The following is a 14,815-nucleotide window of genomic DNA, read 5'->3' as shown; positions in this document are numbered from 1 at the left end:
ATCATGCAGTCGACTTCCTCTGCAAAGTCTGTTTGACACACGCGCAAATGTTTGTATGGGAGTGTGTGTGTGTGTGTGTGTGTGTGTGTGTGTGTGTGTGTGTGTGTGTGTGTGTGTGTGTGTGTGTGTGTGTGTGTGTGTGTGTGTGTGTTTGTGTGTATCTCTTTCTGTGATGTTATACAGTGAACATGTGCGTGCAAAGCCTTGATGTTTGTGTTTGACTATAGTAGAACCATCGCCTAGTCATGCTGTGCCAAGTCAGTTTACTATCTTCTCTGTTTTGACTTCACACAGAAAGAGAAACACACATGCACACACACACACACACACACACACACACACACACACACACACATACACACACACACACACACACACACACACACACACATATGAACACGCAGACAGACAGACACACACACACACACACACACACACACACACACACGCATAAACACACACACTCCGGTGCTGTTGTTTAGGTGTTGACAGCAGCCATGTTGCTGCATAGCTTTGTGGGATCATCTCATACATTATATATTCATATATTCTCCTCTGCCTTTCATCTTCCCCCTCACTCTCTACCTCTCACTCTCTATGACTCACTCTCTACGCTTCGTTCCACACTCTACATTTCACCCTCAGCATCCCAATCTATACTTCACTCGCTACACGTCACTCACTACACGTCACTCACTACGTCTCACTCTCTGCCTCACTCCTCATCTCACTCTGGATCTCACTCTCTCAACCCGACTACGATCATTTTCCACGTCGAATTTGCCATGATTCACTCTCTCACTCTCATGTCTCTTCCCCGCCACAAACTCCCTGCGTCCCACTCTTTGCATTTCACTATCTACATTCCACTTTCTATGAGTCGCTCTCAACTTGTTACTCTGACTCACTCTCCACATCTCATCCCTACCACTCACTCGCTATATCTCACTGTCTATGCCAGATTTTCTGCATCTCAATATCTACATCTTACTCTCTACCGCTCACTCTCTAAACATCACTCTCTAAATCTCACACTCTATGCCTCACACTCTACGTCTAACTCTTTAAGACTCACTCATATACGCATGTCAACAAACACACACACAAACCTTTGTATCCTCTCACCCCTGCCTTTGCCCTCTATGTTTCGCTCCATACCCCATCCTCTGCACCCCTCCACCCGAACCCTCACACACACACACACACACACACACACACACACACACACACACACACACACACACACACACACACACACACACATACATACACACACACACACACACACGCACACACACACACATGAACAAACTACTCTCTAGGGGGTGAGGAAGAGTATCCATGGTATATTTTCTGTCAGCAGTGACGCTGCAGTCTCAGTGCATCTTTTAATGACATACACTATATATGGGCTATAGGCAGCCTCAAAGGGGAGCCTTTGCAGCATATCACACACACACATACATACACACGCACACACACACACACACACACACACACACACACACACACACACACACACACACACACACACACACACACACACACACACACACTGCTATATTGCATCACATATAATGAAAGAAATTGCCCAAATATTTAGATTATATAAATATAAGTTGACCTTATAATGTATTTATTCTGGTTCAATAAAGTAGGATACGTAGGTCACACTACGTCATCAGGCAATCAAACCAAATGTAAACACAATTTTTTTGGCCAATTCGTATGAATAGCAATTTTGACAAGAAGTGTTTTGCTTCGTGTGCTTGGTTCGTTGTGTTCTGTTTCCTTCTGTGACACAATGTCCCCTCGACATTGTGTCCGGTGATGGCGACAGGCACGCAGCACGTCCCGGGTTTTTTACACGCACAAAAACAGCGCGGGACGAGAGGCTGCGCATCACTCTTAAAGTTGTGCATTTAGACATCCAGACTAGATTTATACAATTTCTAAGGATTTTTTTAAATGAATTCAGTTGACATATACGGTTCTCTAGCCGTGTAGATTTTTAAATCCTAAATTAAAACACGTAAAACGCAAGCAAAATACGAAACCAAAATAAGCACTGAATACGAACCACGCATTGGCTTCTCTAAAGCATCCAATATGAACTGTCATATAAACGCACTTACAAGCGTAGGACAGAAACACACACGCACGCACGCACACACTCACACACTCACACACGCCCCCTTCTGCCATTCACCTGGTTATAGAATCTGAACCGCACCGCTTGGAAGAGCGTGTCGACGCGATGGGGACAGGAATAGAGGAGAATACACGTTGGGAAAACCGCGGAACCTACCTGTGTTTTAGCGTTCAGCCGTACTCGGTCCCCTCGTGTTGGTGCCGCTTAGTCCCCGTCTTGTTCAGCTTGTTCAGAGCCGAGCCGAGCCGAGGTGAGCTTAACCGAGTAGAACAGCGGCGAGGCTCAATCCGTTTCACTGCGATGCTGAAAATGGCACCAGCACGTCTCTCTCTTCCTCCCTCTCTCTCTCTCTCTCTCTCTCTCTCTCTCTCTCTCTCTCTCTCTCTCTCTCTCTCTCTCTCTCTCTCTCTTGCTCACCACCCTCCCTCCATCGTGCGCTTGTCTGTTGCCATGTTGAGAACACGTAGGGGGGTGGGGGGGTGGGTAGGGGGGCGTGTTACACAGAGGGGAGAAAGGGGTGAGAGGGGGAGAGATAGAGAGCGAGGAGAGAAGCAAGATGGAGGTAGGGAGGCACGAGCGGAGGAGGGACGCGGGAGGGTTGGAGCTTGATGGGGTGTGTGTGTGTGTTTGTGTTTGTGTGTGTGTGTGTGTGTGTGTGTGTGTGTGTGTGTGTGTGTGTGTGTGTGTGTGTGTGTGTGTGTGTGTGTGTGTGTGTGGGGGGGGGGGGGGGGGTTAGGGGCTCGTGGGGATAAGAAAGCAATTAGAAGACAACCCCTCTTCCTTCCAGTCGGGAATATATAATGGAATTAGCTAGGGGTGGGTGCGACTGTCTCTGTGGGGTGGGGGGTGTGGGGGGTAGGGGTGGGCAGCCTGTCCGCCAGCCACCACGCGTGACATATAGTGTGGAAGGGCCAATATGTGCCCTTCCAAGCACACTATGTGTGTGTGTGTGTGTGTGTGTGTGTGTGTGTGTGTGTGTGTGTGTGAGTGTGTGAGTGTGTGTGTGTGTGTGTGTGTGTGTGTGTGTGTGTGTGTGTGTGTGTGTGTGTGTGTGTGTGTGTTTGTGTGTGTGTTTGTGTGTGTGTGTGTTGGTGTGTGTTTGTGTGCATGTGTGTGTGTTCGGGTGCACTAGTGAACCATGCCATTTGCATGTGTGGCTGGTAGGAGGTGTGGGTGTTTGCTGGTGTACAGGGAAATTGAAGGAGAGATGCGGGAGAGAGAGGGGGAGATAAAGGGAGAGAGAGAGAGAGAGAGAGAGAGAGAGAGAGAGAGAGAGAGAGAGAGAGGAGGGAGGGAGGAGGGGTTGAGCAATGGGGCCACCTGCTTCCCCTCCATCTCTCTATTCCTCTCTCACTTGTGCTGAACAACTCTCTCTCTCTCTCTCTCTCTCTCTCTCTCTCTCTCTCTCTCTCTCTCTCTCTCTCTCTCTCTCTCTCTCTCTCTCTCTCTCTCGCTCTCTCTCTCTTTTCATCCTCTCTATCCCACAGGCACCTTGGGGCGTCATCTTCACATCCTCCCTCGTTCACCCTGTCTCTCTCTCCTCTCTCTACCCCCCGCCCCCCTCCTCCCTCTCCGTAACCCGAATCTCTTTCACGCACGTTTCCTGCTCTGGTTCTGAGTGGATGACGAGCGTCAAGTGTCTGCCTGTAGGAGGATCCGTGTTCTAGCTTGTGTAATTTTTGTGTTTACTTCAGATACGAAAAAATTACGTGGGCATTAAATCAATAAAAATACATTCCAAAGTGCCTTTTCAATTAATGTGATTGTGTGTGTGTGTGTGTGTGTGTGTGTGTGTGTGTGTGTGTGTGTGTGTGTGTGTGTGTGTGTGTGTGTGTGTGTGTGTGTGTGTGCGTGCGTGCGTGCGTGCGTGCGTGCGTGCGTGCGTGCGTGCGTGCGTGTGTGTGTGTGTGTGTGTGTGTGATTGTGCGCGCGTGTGTGCTAATGTAGCATATGCATATATGTGTTTCAGAAAACGGTGATAACAAGAGATCCTGGGAAAGAATGTGTTTTCACGAGAAAAAAGAGAAACAGCGCGAGAGGGGGGAGATCGTCTCTCTCTCTCCCTCTAATTTTTCTCTTTCTCACACGAAGTGAAGGCATCCTTCAGAGGGACTGCGGAGGTGGTGTGCCTCTGTGACGTGCGTTTATGTCATGGCTGTCATGAATGAAAATAAGCAAGGGGTTAGAGCAAAAGGGATGGTAATGGTGTGTATGTGTATGTGTGTGTGTGTGTGTGTGTGTGTGTGTGTGTGTGTGTGTGTGTGTGTGTGTGTGTGTGTGTGTGTGTGTGTGTGTGTGTGTGTGTGTGTGTTTGTGTGGGGGTGGGGGTTTCTTTGAACACCGCGGGTGGGGGGTTGCCGGCGGCTCGCGCGCGCCTATAAATAATTTGCGTCCACGCTAAGGTCCGCCCCTCGCCGCCGCATCTGTCTTACTCGTCCTCTGTTGACTCCTCTCCTGTTTCCTCACATCCTCCTCCATGTCGCTGCATCTGCATCATTAGAGGTATTTTACGCTGTGTGGTCCCACGATTCATCTATTGCGCGTATATTTGATGGTATAGTGTAGGTGCGTCGGCCTACATAGGCCAACCCTTCTACACTATAATATAGTAGGATAGTATAAGGTATAAACTACAAGTGTATGTTGCATTGTAAGGGTTGAAGAAACGAGATACCGGCTTGCAATTTAAGTCTAGACACTAGGCTATAAGGTTCCCCAACGTGCACGAATGCGCAGATGCGGGTGGGGTGTAGGGGTTGCGTGGTTCAAGGGCAATTGATTTGGAGTTTAATTTCTCTCCCGTCGATGTTGACGCAAAAGGAGGAGCTTCAGTCTGACCTTGACGACAGATAGAGATGTTTGTTTGTCGCCAGGCTTACTTCGAGGCCTCGAGGGAATAGACGTGTAAAAAAGTGCGCGCCCTCAAGCTCACGTACACACACACACACACACACACACACACACACACACACACACACACACACACACACACACACACACACACACACACACACACACACACACACACACACACACACACACACACACACACAATAGCGTTTGTAAAAAAAAAGAAGCCTTTATTATAAATGAGCGCATTCCATATGCTTTCTATAATTATAACCAGCACGCGGCTATATTTCTAATTTTAGAAGCGGCAGCCGCAAAATAGTCGCCTACTTTAATAATGCATGCGGTCAAATAGAGTCATGCTTTAATGCCGGAGTGTCGAACGACCTGAAAAATAGGTGTAGAAGAAGCAAATTGAAAATGGAGCCATAGAATAAGCCTTTTCATAAACGCGTAAGTGTAGCCGCTATCTGGCCAACAGATCAGTGACGCACGTAAATAATTAAGCATGCAGTAATGTAATCTAACAGTTAAAATTAACTGCTATTTTATGCTTTTCCTTGATCTTTTTTTCACGCACACACACGCAGACACAAACACAAACACAAACACGCACACACACACACACACACACACACACACACACACACACACACACACACACACACACACACACACACACACACACACACACACACACACACAAACATGAAACACGTTTAAAGGATTCCTCGGAGGCGGTCGTTGTTAATCCAGGTCCACCTCGATTGATGTCAGCGCTGTAAGCAAAATCACGATCAACGCCACTCAGATCAACAATGATCAAAACAATACATCCGGGGTGCGGAATGCGGTTCCCTTACCGATGTGAATTAGGCGTAGGCACGTTCACCGTTGGGCTACGGTCGGTTATAGCGCGCATTCAGCGCATCACAGAAACAAATACGATTTTGAATTAACTTGACAACACGGCACAGACACAAAAACATATGGAGCGTGTCTCAATTCGCTTGCTCCACAAACGTTAGGCCGAAAGTCTGTGTGTCACACACACACACAGACACACACACACACACACACACACACACACACACACACACACACACACACACACACACACACACACACACACACACACACACACACACACACACACACACAGACTAGAAGCATAACAAAACACTTATTTTGAAGCCATGAGGGTAGCCCTACTTAAGATCAGTGTGTAAATTAATTAATTGATCAAATATATTCAACCGTTTTATAAATGATCCATCCATACAGACCTAGTGCATGTGGCTAACATCTAATTTCGAAGGGGAAGGGGAAGGGAGGGGTGGGGGATACCGACGATCTCTGGAGACGTTCAAAGGGAGGGCAAGATGGTCGCGCTCTGTTACTATAGAAACCGGATAGCTGAAAATGAGGATAGCTGTCTTGGATACCGTTGTTATGCTGTAAGAACAGCTTCTTCTGAACGGCAGGCTTAGGCCTATAGTAAATAAAATAACGACAAATAAACACCATCCCATTTGCTATGTCCTTTAAATGAAGGATGTAAATGGTTATGTATAGTACGGCGAAATGGTAAACGGTTGCTAGGTCAAAATACGGAAAATGTATATTTACTCATTATCAACCTGCTCTATAAAATGCCTTTCCAGGCAACATTTGATGAGGATGTGCATTCATCATTACTTTCATTACAAGCCTTTAAATCCTTTACATTTTCTTTGTAAAATAAAAAACAATATCTAACGTATTGTTGTCAAAACACTATCCATGTCATTTAAATTGAGAGTAACAATGACATCTAGTGGCACAAGTGTATAGACGAATAGATTTAAAGAGCAGATCTTTTTATAAGCATGAGACTTTTGTATTGTATTCAAATATTTGGAAATGCTAAATGGCAGAAATTTACTAAACGTATTTACTAATATTAAATTAAGAATTGTTTTGGATTCAAAGAAGTAGAGACAAAGGTAAAACCATGATATACACATGTTACGTATTTTAAGAATCTAAGCTACCCACACATAGACCAAAATGAAGCAGGACCAAACATATAAGCCGTAAATACTATACATAGCCACAAGGGGAGCAATACCTTATTGGAGGCTGCTCCAGCCACAGATAGCAGCACTTTTATATATACGAAGAAGCCGAAGTCATTACGTCACCCCGGCTACGCCCACTAGGCCACGCCCACTTGGCGGTCTCTTACCTGTGCGCCCAGTGTGAAGAGACCAGAGATTAATAACCACACGCGCGCAGGGTCACGGGCCTCTGCCCGTGGCCCATAGATCAGAGATTTGCAGCGACACCCGCGAGGGGACATGGGCCTTTGCCCATGTCCCGTAGTAGCCAGAGTTATTATCTCTCACACGTGTTCCATTCTTTAGCTACAATTCCCTCCGTATAGCTTCAGTTACCATGCCGAAACATGCAGACGACTTATAATAAATGAAGTGAGTCTAAAGCAACCCGGGATTGGACAACTTTCTTCGAGAAAACGCAACACACACATCGGGTAAACAGCAAGGTTCACAGAGAGAGGAAGAAATACTTGAAACTAAGACATGGAGGTTTATGAAAGGACAACACACACACACACACACACACACACACACACACACACACACACACACGCACATACACACACACCCACAGACACACGCACACACACACACACGCACTAACACAAACATACACAGAGGGACAGACAGAGGTGTCATCTACACTTCGTTACAGAGCTATACTATCATCTGATCATGCCAGGGTGCTAGGGTGGCGGGTCTAGACGGAGGGATTGTGCCCCTATAGGGCTGTGAGCCAGACCTGCATGCTTCATCCCAGGGTGGTCCAGTTCATAGTGTGAGGATTCATAAGTTGGAGTGTGGACAGTATATGCACACAATTTTTATAGAAATTATTATAAGTAAAACGATCCCCCAACAACTTACAAATATACAAATTCCATGACAAATTTAAATGTTACAAACTTTTAATGGTCTCAGAGGACAGTCAAGCCCAAAAATATAGAAATTACACTTTTCTCCGAGGGGTTGATATTTACGTTTTCACTTTTACTCCTGTCGTGATATTGAGTGATTTTGAGTTGACAATATAACCCTGTTAAAATCCTACATGATTTCTGCAGACTCTTTGGGATAATAAATAACTATTATACTATTGGATAGTTTAGGGTGCTCGACTCTCAGTCAAAGGGTTCTGGGTTTGAACCCTCATATCCATAGTTGAGCTGAAGACATCCCTTCTCCTTATTGAATTTTATTATTGCATTGTAATTGGAAAACACTATGACTAAGAACGGAGTTTGGATGAAGTGAAGAGACATTTGAAATGGCTGTTTTTCTCTTTTTATATGTTTTTCATTTCCACTTGCCACTGCCGAGAATTAGTTTTTTACCTTCAACAGAGACACCTGAGTGTTAAGTGTCTTTGTTGTGTGTTCACCTTCACCTTAATACTATTGAACCTGGGGAGGACTGGAGGTCCCTGATAAAACCATAATGGTCAATTATCACAATCCCAAGCAACCAGGCATTCTCTTGCGGCTTGTCCCTCCTTCTGATCTTAACTTAAAGGGATGATATATATTATTTGGCTTTAGCCTGTCTTATCTAGATTCAGACGACTCAATTCCAAATTCAACCTTGTGAGTCCAGAACGGGAGTCACTGGGTTAGGATTTTCTTTATCTGCTTCCATTGACTTATAAAGTTACAGTAGCCTAGATTTTACAAATGTGAGGGCTGTAATCTTTTAATTTCTTTCCAAAGATTGGTTCAGAATAGTTGCTTATCCCAAAAGAGTGCCAGTAACAACACAAGTTTGCCAACAAGCATACAGATAATACACAGATATATTGGCATAATTTTCGGTGTTTAATTATTAGGCTATGTGTAATGTGCTGCTGACTGGTTACCTTCCTCGTATGGACTGCCCAACCAGAAGTGGCTGATAATATAGTTATACCGTTGGCGCAATGGATTTATTTTTTGTTTTCGTGTATATTTGAATTCTTACGGAGAATTTTTTTTTTTGGGAAGGGCACAGTCATAAGACACTTGACTCACTTTTGGATTTATTGCACACCTTAATCATGGAGTAAACAAGTTTTCACAGTAACAATTCAAATTGGCGAGAAAAAAAAAAGCGAAGCTAAACACGGCCGCTAAACACGGACGCTGAACAACTGCTCCCCGGCCACCCGACTCCCTGGCAACTCGACCCCCTGTCTTCGAGTATTTCAAGATATTTACACGTAGAGTATGAAAATCTAGAGGACACGGCCTGAGTGAGACTATCCCTGTTATGAAGATAGTAGGGGGAGAAGGAGGGACACTCAACTCTACAACCCCCCCACCGAACACTTCTCAGGTGCGGAGCCTAGACCCTCGGCTCTGGGAAATCCTGTCAATTTTTTACCCCCCCCCGACCCAACCAATAAACCAAAACAAAGAAAACATTCAAGTATCTTTTGACATTGCACAGGCACAAATAGAGCCAATACACAGGTGTTTTGTCATGTAGGATTAGGATTGCAGGATTAGCACTGCTAAAACTTGAAATGTCTTTATGCTTTCATACGTTTGTACCTTTGTATCTCCTCAGGATGAAGCAACGAAAACGTATTTGAAATAGTGAAGAGTTGTTTGAGGTTGCACAAACAGTTACCGAGCTTCTAGAGTAACTGTGGCTAAAAATAAACTAACTAACAAAAATATATATTTTGTCTATTATAATCTATGAATGATTATTTGTATGCATGACAATAAAAGTAGGCTAGTACATTTTCCAATTGTACCGGTATATCATTTGTCAGGTCATCTTTACATAACTTTCTTTTAAATTGTACTTCATTGAGTTTGGTAAGGCAAAAAAAGATTAAAAAATATATATAATTTTTTCTTGAATGTTGTTTTTATATACTAACTATTTCTATTCTTCTATACATTTTTTCTTCCACAACGTTTTTTTCTATTTGGTACCTATGCCAAACTGCATTTGCTATAGTACAGACCTTTTGGGAATAAGCTGAAGTGTATAGTGTCATAAAATGTATAGTAAGGCACCAGGATGTTCCTGGTTTGACTGTTATGGATTAAGAAGGAAATAAAGTTGAATAACAGTAAATTAACCTCATATATTGGGTACTGAATACAAGCTGGAGCTAAAATCAGTTAACTATCTGGTTATTTTCGAGAACCAGAGCTAGTAACATTGCCGGCAATGTTTCCAGGTGGGCACAATTGTAAACGAGTTATGGACAATTTTCTAATAAAACACATACTGAATATGTATTTCCTATGTGACGTTAAATACAACATCTGCTTTCTACAATATGTTGTGAATTAATCAGACACCAGCATAGATTTTAATGTACCGTAATGGAAAAAATTAAAATTCCCACAATGGTCTTTAACATGTTGGATTCATCTGGAAATATGCTTTCTCCTTTTGTGAAACAGTTTGAGGATTTGTGTATGTTTGTCATTAAGACTACACAAGTAATTTTGCAATTACGATTTGAAACAAAACATCATAATGACATCTCAGTACCTCCAGCCCTATCTATGAATACTGGTCAAAGTGATAAAGCTTAATTATTTCCATAACTCAATCATATCTGTTGCATCTTTCCCTTGTTTTGCAGTACATTGATACGGCATTACCGTAGGCTTCCCTTATTAATTCCTTTGGTCCAGCAGTAAAATACAGAATACATACACAGCAATTGAAAAGCTTAATCAATCATATTAATAATAATGATAATTGCAGTGGTCATAACAAACATGATAAAGGATAAAGCCATAACACAATTTAGCTGTACCTATGTGTATGCTGCACAGTCTAATAAAACAACCAACTTCAACCAAAAGCATCCTCCATTTCCATCTCCCAGTCTTCCATTGTGCTCCCTGGACGATACATATAATCCATATATATGCTCCACATCAACCCATGGTCACTAGAGGCCTTGCTAGTTCAGCCTCAGAATTCACTGAATTCAGTTTTAAAGTCATGGGGGGATGGGGTGGGGGGTAGGGGGCAATATTTTGGCTTCATCAATGGCAGCCAAAACCCAAAACCCATCCGTGGTTCACCTTCCAATTTTGAAAGTCCATATATCCGAGGTAGGAGGGGGCTGGGCTAACTCCTCTTCCTATCCCGAGACCTCACTACCTGTGGCCTGGGCTCCGGAGGGTTGTCGTGTCCCCTGTCAGGTCATCCTCCACCACGTTGCCGTAGCCCTCCTTCTCCACGCAGCTGGCTAGGACCTGCAGCACCAGACGCAGCCTGCGGTCCATGGCCCTCAGGTGGGGCCGGATGAGGACGGGAACCAGGCGGTCGCGGAGCAGGGACTCTTCCATCAGGGAGCTCAGCTTGTACTCCTCCTTGGCTAGCAGCTGGAGACGCAGGTAGGTGGACTTCCTCAACCTGCGACCAAAAAGAAAGGTAGAGTTTGTTGGTTGCCTCTATTGTATGGTCTACTATCATGTTAAAATGAGCGTAGCAATGTAACATCTGTTCAAAGAACATGGAGACAATGAGCTGGTTTGATAACCAAGAACAGTATTGTTCTTTAAAAGAAACAGAAACTGTTTTAAGTCAGTAATTGTAACAACTTATTGGGTTATATCATACATAAAATCTTTCTATTGTTCATATTTACAGTACACATGTATGCTGGAGGGCGCAGCAGAATGTTGAAATGTAAATCAAGACTTACCTGCAGCACTGGCTGAGAGGTACAAGTATGGACACTTCATCGTGGGAGTGCTTTCCAAACCTATTGGGGAAATCCGACAGATCACACAGGCATTTAACAACCTCCCTTTAATATCTATGCCTGCGTTGACAAATTCACTAAATTCATCCAAAATCCATCATAAAAGCTAAGTACAAGCTTTGAACATTTACAAGCCACAAAGAGACACTAAGCTACACACTGCTTACCATTAAACCGGAAAGCTGTCTCTAACCATAGAGACCTATGATCCGAGAGAGAACAAACTCTAATGTTAGGAACAGCTCTATTTCTGTTACCCTTATCCTTACCCTCTCCCATTGTCCAGGTGAATTATAAAGGTGTCGTTGCCAAACTTCTCAAACGTTTCATAGTGGTGACGATCCATGTTACCTGTTTCGACAAAGATTGGATGCATTGAGAAAGTAACACATTTTTGTACGATTCCGCCTTCATTGTCTATTATTATCATCTAAACCACCATCTTTTATTAAACTGATACCATTTCCCTTGAAGTCAGAGCCTTAATTAGATTGCCTATGAGTTGAATTTTGATTTGATCATTAGTTTTAAGTTCAAATATTGTGCGTTGAGAGAGACAGTTGATGGTGTCTTTCTCTGCTCACCCATGAGGAAGTCAAAGACGGTCATGTCCATCACATCCAGGAGTCGTGTTCCCCGGTCGTAAGGAGGTGTCTGCTTCACCACGTCACAGTAGTCTGGGTCCACCTCCCACCTGCCACACACACAAACACAGACACACACGGACACACACACAAACAAACACACACACACACGGGCACACACGCACACACACACACAAGGACACACACACACACACACACACACACACACACACACACACACACACACACACACACACACACACACACACACACACACACATATGAAATGCTAGCTAAGATTCAACATTCAAATACAAAAAAAACTTGAAAAGTAAGATTGAATAAGAGGTAGAGATCCCTGCGATCCGTTGTGTTTGTGTTGTATCAGAACTCACTCTGCTTTCTTGCGCTTGTGGTAGGACCTCCGCCAGGGGTTCCTCCAGGTCTTCCTCTTGGCCAGGGCCAGGTCGGGCAGGAAGGCGGCCAGAGAGCCCTCTATCTGGTCAGGCTTCCCGCACAGAGCGTGCTCTGTGGAGCAGTAGTAGGAGCACTCGCCATAGAAACAGATGTTGTTGGCTGCATGTGGGATGGGTGGAAGGAGGAAGGTATCATAATTAGATATCATCTAGTAGGGCTGGGCGATATGACGATATCATACCGTGGACGATATGAAAGTGTCTACCGGGAGAGATTTGGCCATATCGTTTATACGAGAGAGAAAAAAAAAAAAAAAAAAAAAAAAAAAAAATTATATTGCACTGCACTGACTGAAGCAAGGCAGGTGTGAGACTCACCTGTTAACTTGAAAAAAAATCTCATTTGTATTGAAGAAACAGTTCTATTTTTACCACCAGCTATTTGCACAGCACATAACTTTATTTTATAAGTGTATAATTAGTATTTGAAATATTTGTGTGATGCTGTGATTTTTATTTTTTATTACACTGCACTGACTGACAGCCAGGCAGGTGTGAAGCACACCTTTAAAAAAAAATGTTATTTGTATTGAAAAAACAGTTCAATGTTTACAAGATGTTTGCACTATATGACACTGCAGTTAATGACAGATTGTTCGCTACTTACTCCTTTGTAAGCATGGAAATTCAAGTTCAAAATAAAAGAAAAAACTGATCAAATGTGAAGTATGGTTATTTTAAGCCATTTATTATTTTAATTTACTTCAAAAATACCATATCGTGATATATATCCATATCGTGATATAAAATTACTCATATCGTGATATAAGATTTGGTCCATATCGCCCAGCCCTATCATCTAGTATGATATCACATTAGTACACAATCAAATATTCCCTACTTAACTTGACAAAAATTGGGTTTGTTAGGTTCTTCAAAGATGTTTTGCACATAATGGTGTAGTGCATTTAGCCATTGTCTCAATTGAAACATTTTAACCAATGTGTGCGTTCGTGACATTTAGGTGATGGGCTTTACTTAAGTGGAATAAGTGATATTGAGTTCAATCCTAGCCAGTCACGGGTTTATGTATGCTCGGATTGTTTCTTTGGTTTGCTAACTCTAAGGCCTCTAAAGTAGTGGAGTACCCGTAGGGGTATTTTGGAGTAATGCAGGGGGTACCCCAGGGGGTAATAAAAACAGCAAACAGTCATCTTTTTTTCACCCTGAGCAAGTTTCAATTCTGAAAGCTAGACAGGAAATGGGCAAGTGGTTGAAATGTACATCTGAAAACAAGGAGACGGTAGAATCTGTGAAAAATAAACTGCATCCAGAAACACAAAAATGTCAGTTTCATGAAGAATATATTTGAATGGGATTCAGGTCTACGTGCCCTGACCCTTCCCACAGAACCACTGTGGGATACACGGTGCTATACTGCCACCCAGTGGCAAACCATGGAAGCTGCAATAAATATAAAATGCCAAAAGCAACATTTTCCTGCCATCGTTACACTGATAGTACAAATGAATGCTTTTACTGTCTAAATAAACTCTCCCAGCAACAGATAGTTACACCCAGAATTGCATTTTGGCTCCTTCCTTATTGTGGGACCAACCTGGCGAGATGAAGAAGGTTCTCCAGAGCTTCTTGTCCCTCGTCACGTCTCTGATCTCCCGCGTCATATTGACCAGCCTCCCAGCCACTGGGGGCACTCTACGGAAGTCCAGGATCCTGTAGGGACACAGAGAGAGTGTGTCAGAGAGAGATATAGAGAGAGGGATAGAGTGATTTTGAGAGAGGTAGGGAGAGAGAGACCTATATAAATAAATAAAGTAAGAAATGAAGAACATAAGAAGCGAACATTAGATTGGAGAAAGCATTAGGCAAATTTCACATGGATTATTATTGATTACTTGGCTTTCTGTATAATAATAACACAACGTTGCATGACTAAAGAAAGGCAGATGATATATTTTTGAGCTATGTATCGC

At 43.4% G+C, this 14,815-nt stretch overlaps 1 protein-coding gene across 1 annotated transcript in view; it reads right to left on the bottom strand.

The window, feature by feature from the left end:
* Nucleotides 1-7,927: 7,927 nt before the first annotated feature.
* LOC130374361 (extracellular serine/threonine protein kinase FAM20C-like) overlaps nt 7,928-14,815 on the bottom strand; it is a 47,554-nt gene continuing 40,666 nt past the window's right edge. The window contains exons 5-10 of the mRNA XM_056581086.1: nt 14,440-14,555; nt 12,801-12,981; nt 12,406-12,515; nt 12,091-12,172; nt 11,762-11,821; nt 7,928-11,469 (exon numbers count right to left, since the gene is read on the bottom strand). Coding sequence (XP_056437061.1) covers nt 11,211-11,469; nt 11,762-11,821; nt 12,091-12,172; nt 12,406-12,515; nt 12,801-12,981; nt 14,440-14,555 — 808 coding nt within the window. The 3' untranslated portion in view covers nt 7,928-11,210. The remainder of the gene's footprint in view (nt 11,470-11,761; nt 11,822-12,090; nt 12,173-12,405; nt 12,516-12,800; nt 12,982-14,439; nt 14,556-14,815) is intronic.

The sequence above is a fragment of the Gadus chalcogrammus genome, chromosome 2 (assembly GCF_026213295.1).
Source record: "Gadus chalcogrammus isolate NIFS_2021 chromosome 2, NIFS_Gcha_1.0, whole genome shotgun sequence".
Taxonomy (NCBI): domain Eukaryota; kingdom Metazoa; phylum Chordata; class Actinopteri; order Gadiformes; family Gadidae; genus Gadus; species Gadus chalcogrammus.
This window is presented reverse-complemented; position numbering and strand designations above follow the sequence as displayed.